The sequence below is a fragment of the Gallinula chloropus genome (assembly GCF_964237585.1).
Source record: "Gallinula chloropus genome assembly, chromosome: 21".
Lineage (NCBI taxonomy): Eukaryota > Metazoa > Chordata > Aves > Gruiformes > Rallidae > Gallinula > Gallinula chloropus.
In genome coordinates this window covers 10,313,129-10,319,128 of record NC_140106.1, presented here as the reverse complement: position 1 = coordinate 10,319,128, position 6,000 = coordinate 10,313,129, and the positions used below count along the sequence as shown (strand labels likewise).

Sequence of the window (6,000 nt, the reverse complement as noted above, 5' to 3'; positions counted from 1 at the left end):
GTGCCCCCAAGGGAAAAAGGGGTCTGTGGGCAGGCAGCCAGGGCAGGAGCATCGTGTCTGGAGGCAGCAGGAGGTTTGAACGTTACCCAGGTGTGATCCAAAAGCACTTCCCCCTCTTCCTCTGAGCTGAAACCCCACCACAGCAGCACAGGCCCAGCAGGGGAGTCGGTGGGGGTCCCAGTGTCTCCCTGCTGTCAGTGCTGGCTGGCAGCCTCCTGCTGAATGGCTGAGGAGGAGTCTAGATCTGGGGAGGGAGGAAAAGGAATCAGGTTTAAACAGTCGTGGTTTCCCTGCTCTGATGAAGCATCAGGGGCTCTGAGGAGCTTTCAGGTAAAACCTGAGCTCTGAGGGACAAAGTAAACAGGGAGGTTCAAGCTGGCAAATGGTTTGGGTGACACTCAGTGGGTCCCCCCACCAGCAGAGCTGCAGTTCAGGAAGGGGGAGCCCCCAGACCACTCTGCCTGGAGGTTTATATGGGAACCCCCCAATGGGGGGTGAACTACAGACCCACTGACTGCAGGGACAGCAGGTGAAAAGAAGCTTGAGGGGGAGGAAGGAAAGGACTTCTCCCCAAAGCCCATCCTCCCCTGCTAACCACTTCTTTGGGCCAGTGACAAACTGTTCTTAAGCACACCTGCTGGGGGATTTTGGGGGGGGTTCTGCTGAGATGGGTCCTGCAAGGAGCAGCCAGAAGCTCTCTGCAGGCCCCACAGAGCAAACATTGGGTGATTCAAGGCCAAACTCATTGCTGCCCAAAGCTGAGCCCATCAGGGATGGTCACAGCACCTCTGGGAACCAGAGTGAAACCCCAACCAGCCCCTTTGTGCCCCAGAGAAGGAGAGAGAAGGTGTGAGGAGCTGTGCAGGGACCAAGGGCAGGGAAGGGGGGGAGGAGGCACCCCAGGTACCAGCACAAAGATGCCCCTGCAGCCCCTGGAGAAACCCATGGGGGAGCGGGTGTCCCCCCACACCCCATGGACAAGGCCCAGACCCCCCCTGCAGCCCCTGGAGAGGCCCCAGGCTGGAGCAGGGGGAGACAGACAGGAGCTGCTGTGACCCAGGTTGGAGCAAACCCCTGGCAGCACTTGCAGCCCGTGGGGAGAGACAGAGAGATTAGAGAGACCCACAGCAGAGCCAGTTTGCTGGGGCAGGGGCACTGGTGACCCCCCAGGGACCCACCCTGGGGCAGCTGGGGAAGAGCTGAAGCCCCGTGGGGAAGGACTCAGGTTGGGGATGTTGGTGGGGGACTGTCTGCTGTGGGTGGGACCCCAGGGTGCAGCAGGGGAAGGGGGTGAGGAAAACAACTCATGAGGAACTGACTGAAACCCCCATTTCCTCCTCCCCACCCCCATGCCACCCTCAGGGGTGGGTGGGGGGAAGGGAGTGAAATCCTGACTGAAGTGAGAAAGGGGGGTGGGAAGGTGCTTTAAGCTCTGGTCACACTTCTCAGCACCAGACTCTGGTGTCCCTGGGGGTGCAGGGCAGGGTCATCAATTGGTTTCCTCTCCTTTATTCCATGTTGGGTCTGTTCTGCCCATGATCTCTGCCTGCCCTTAGCTCACTCCTGAGCCTCTCAATAGGTATTTTCTCCCCTGTCCAGCATAGAAGGGCAGTGACAGAGCAGCTCTGGTGGCATCTGGCCTCTAACCAGGGCCAAACCACCACACCACCAGAGCTCAGGAGCCCCACACTCAGCTCTGTGGGACCTCTGCTGCTCTCTCCCACCTTTATCACTTCCACTTTTTGGCAGAGCCCTGCTCCCAACCCATGGGGGTGGTGGTGTGGGGGGGAGATTCTACTCTATGTGACCACTTTGAGATGCCAAATGCCACCACAGCCCCTTCTCCCAGCCCCCCCCAGCTCCTGGGCTGGGGCAGCAGCCCCTGGGCAGCCCTTACCTTCTGCTCCAGCCTCTGGTAATCGCCGGATTTGGGCCGTCGGGTGCTTTTCGATCTCTTCCCTTCCAGAGCAAAAGCAATGATCTGCAGAGAGAGAAAGGGGAAGGAGGTGAGGGGAGACAGCAGGGGCCATGGAAACCCTTTCTGACATCAAGCAGGGGCCCTTTCTAACCCACCAGAGAGCAACTTCCCTTCCCCTCCTTCCACATTTCATCTCCACACGAAGAAAAGCCGGTGTTTGAACCCAGCAGGGGACAGGGAGTTGGGTTTTCTGCCCAACCTGCAGAAAATCAGAACTTGTTCTTTCTCCCACCTCAGGAACAGTTTCCCAGGAGGGAAAAACCCCAACCCAGCACAAGACAGTCACATCATTGGATCTGCATGCCCCACTTGTGTGAAACAACCTGCCATGGAAACCTTGGTGTCTGTCAGCAGGGGAACTTCACAGATCTGCTCCTTTTTGCCTCTCTCAGCTGAAAACAGCCACCAGAGCTGAGGCCACCCCACTCCCTCAGCAAGCTGGGCCCTTTTCTAGTTCCAACCCCCCTCCCTGCTCCTCCTTAAAGCCCTCGGGGCACAAGGCTGGAGGTAACATTAACCGCCCAGCGTAGGAGGAAGCGGTGGGGGAGCTCGGGGCGCCGGGCAGCGCGCTCAGCCGAGCCGGTCACGGTCTGCAGAGGGGGCTGGGGAGGAGGCAGGAAGCCCCTAAAGCCCAGGGGAGGCGCTGGGGAGCTGGCTGAGGAGCACAGACAGCCACTCACCTTCCGCTTGTTGTGGTAGGCAACGTACAAGGCAGCGATGATAATGGCTGTGGTCACCAGGTAGGCGAAGAAGTGGCTGCTCTCTGACTGGTCCCTGGGGGAAGAAGGGACACTCTTCTCTCTCTCCCTATTAGAAGAGGGATCACTGGCACCTTTACCCCCATCACTCTCCTCCTTGGGGCTTTCTTCATCCTCCAAAAAGCTGTCACCCTCACCAGTGGAGGAGGTTGACTGTGGTGATACGTTTTTACCACTCGAGCTCATCTGGTCACCCTGGTTGCTGGACTGACCAACACCAGCACCGCCCTGCTGCTCAGGGTTGTTGGTGTGCTGGTTGTTGTCCTGGTTCTCAGTGCTGCTCTGCTTGTCCTGGTCCCTGTTCTGGGTGTCATTGTTGTCATGGTTCTTGTCCTGGTCCCTGTTCTGGGTGTCATTGTTGTCATGGTTCTTGTCCTGGTCCCTGTTCTGGGTGTCATTGTTGTCATGGTTCTTGTCCTGGTCCCTGTTCTGGGTGTCATTGTTGTCATGGTTCTTGTCCTGGTCCCTGTTCTGGGTCTCATTGTTGTCATGGTTCTTGTCCTGGTCCCTGTTCTTGTTCTGGCTGTTGTTGGCTTCCTGTTTTTTTTTCTCCTCCTCATCCCTGTTCTGGGTATCGTTGGTGTCCTGGGTTTTTTCCTTCTCCTTCTCCCTGTTCTGGGCGTTGTTGGCCTCCTGTTTTCTTTTCTCCTCCTCCTCCTTCTTCTTGGTGTCGTTGCTCTCCTGGTTTTTCTTCTGGTCCTCCTTCTGTTTCTCCTCTGCCTTCTGAGTGTTGGTGCTGTCCTGGTTGTTGTTCTGGTTGTCGTTGCCCCCGCTCTGGGTGTTGCTGGTGCCCTGGTTGTCGCTCCCACTCCCAGTGTTGTTGGTGTGCTGGTTGTCCTTCCCATTCCCAGCGTTGTTGGTGCCCTGGTTGTCCTCCCCGTCCGTAGTGGTGTTGCTGTGCTGGTTCTCATCGTTGCCTGTGCTCCTGCTGCTGTTCTGACCTGTGTCCAGCTTGTTGTCACTGCTCTCCCCTTTGCTTTCCCCTTCCTCATTGCTGCCATTCTGCTTCTGGCTGCCGTCCCCGTTGCCTGCTTTGCCACCCTGCTGTCCCGTGCTGCCACCTTGGCTGTCAGTCTGTCCGTCCTTGCTGTTCCCGTTCTGTCCCGGTGTGTTACTGCTGCTCTGGCTGGACGAACCCTCTCCACCCTGCCCCCCTCCACCATTCGTGCTGGATGACGCTGACGGTACCGAGGGGGATCCCCCGTTGCCTCCGGAGCTGCTGGACCCTGCTGGCACACACACAGCGCTCACAGCCCGGCCCCGGCCGACACAAACCCGGCGCCCCGACGGAGCCCCGTCCCCGTAGTGAGTGGGTGTGGGGGGTGCCCCACCGCGTCAGACCCACCGAGGGCCCCCAACGCTGCCCCGGCTCCGCTACACCCGGCGCTGCCGAGAGCACAGCACAGCCCACCCGCGCCCCCAGGCCTCGGCCCCCCGCCCCGGCCTCGCCCGGCACCCCCACCCGCGCCCCTAGGCCGCGGCCCCCCGCCCCGGCCTCGCCCGGCACCCCCGCCCGCCCCGTCCCCGCCGCCCGCAGCCCGGCCCCCGCCGCCGCCGGTCTCTCACCCTGGGAGCGGACGGCGGCGGCGCAGAGCGCCAGGAGCAGCAGGAGCAGCCGCAGCTCCATGGCGGCGCCTCCGCTGCCGAGCGGTGTCTCCGCTACCGGCTCCTCCGCTACCGGCCGGCGCGACCGCTTCCGCTTCCGCTAAAGCAGAGCTACTTCCGGCTGGGGATATCGCGAGAGCTGGGGGGGGGAGGGCGGGTGTGTGAGAGCCACGGGGGGGCTGGGCGGGGCTTCGATGACGGACAGGTGGTTGGGAAGGGGGCGGGGCTATAAGGGTGGGGGCGTGGTCTGGGGAAAGGGGGCGTGGTCTGGTTGGGAGTGGGTGGGGATTGGACGGGCTGTGCCTACGGTGGGCGGGGCTTGATGGAAAGGGGGCGGGGCTTGTCGATACGCGCGTCTCTGGGCTGCTTATGCAAATTAGGGGTGAGGGGATGCAAATGAGAGGCGGGGCTTTAGCTGATTGGCTGCCAGCCCGGGCGCGGTTATCCCCAAGGAGGGAGAAAGGGCTGTCTGGGTGGTGCTATGTAAATGAGGGGCGGGGCTTAGCGGGAGCGCGGGCACCGGGCACCGGGCACCGGGCACCGGGCACCGCCCGGGGCTCTGGCTCCTACCCGGGGTGCCCACGGCTGCCCACCGGCTGCGCCCAGCGCAGGGCCAGGCATGGAGCTGGGCATGGAGCTGGGCATGGAGCTGGGCATGGAGCTGGGCATGGAGCTGGGCAGGGAGCCTGGAGCTGGGCATGGAACTGGGCATGGAGCTGGGCGTGGAGCCTGGGGCTGGGCATGGAGCCTGGGGCTGGGCATGGAGCCTGGGGCTGGGCATGGATCCTGGGCATGGAGCCTGGAGCTGGGGAATGGAACTGGGCATGGAGCCTGGAGCTGGGCATGGAGCCTGGAGCTGGGCATGGAGCTGGGCATGGAGCCTGGAGCTGGGCAGGGAGCCTGGGCATGGAGCCTGGAGCTGGTGTATGGAGCCTGGGCATGGAGCCTGGAGCTGGGGCATGGAGCTGGGCATGGAGCCTGGAGCTGGGGCATGGAACCTGGGCATGGAGCCTGGAGCTGGGGCATGGAGCTGGGCATGGAGCCTGGAGCTGGACAGGGAGCCTGGGCATGGAGCCTGGAGCTGGTGTATGGAGCCTGGGCATGGAGCCTGGGCACGGAGCCTGGAGCTAGGCATGGAGCCTGGGCATGGAGCCTGGAGCTGGGGAATGGAGCCTGGAGCTAGGCATAGAGCCAGGCATGGAGCCTGGAGCTGGGGCATGGAGCCTGGAGCCGGGCATGGAGCCTGGAGCTGGGCGTGGAGCCTGGAGCTGGGGCATGGAGCTGGGGCATGGAGCCTGGAGCTGGGCATGGAGCCCAGGGCATGGAGCCTGGAGCTGGGCATGGAGCCGGGCATGGAACCTGGAGCTGGGCATGGAGCCTGGAGCTGGGGCAATGAGCCCAGGGCATGGAGCTGGGGTATGGAACCAGGGCATGGAGACAGGGCGTGGAGCCTGAAGCTCAGAGTCTGGAGCTTGGAGCCTGGAGCCCAGCTTCTGGGTGGGTGTGATGCCCCCAGGCCTGTGAGCTGCACCTGGGCTGCAGGGATGGCAGCTGCCTGTGGCCCTGGGGCTGTCTTCCAGCCATACATCTGTCCCCTGTTGTATCCACGGGCTGTCCCCCCACCGTCCCTGGCCTTCTAAGCAGGTTTGCCTCCTGCTG

At 62.3% G+C, this 6,000-nt stretch overlaps 1 protein-coding gene across 1 annotated transcript; it reads right to left on the bottom strand.

Annotated features, from left to right (window-relative positions):
* Nucleotides 1-223: 223 nt before the first annotated feature.
* On the bottom strand, nucleotides 224-4,409 carry TGOLN2 (trans-golgi network protein 2). The gene is made up of 4 exons (XM_084273840.1): nucleotides 4,303-4,409; nucleotides 2,659-3,962; nucleotides 1,898-1,981; nucleotides 224-244 (listed from the first exon to the last, which is right to left on the bottom strand). The coding sequence occupies exons 1-4, from the start codon at nucleotides 4,361-4,363 to the stop codon at nucleotides 239-241; spliced, it is 1,455 nt and encodes a 484-aa protein (XP_084129966.1). The 5' UTR covers nucleotides 4,364-4,409; the 3' UTR covers nucleotides 224-238.
* Nucleotides 4,410-6,000: the final 1,591 nt, after the last annotated feature.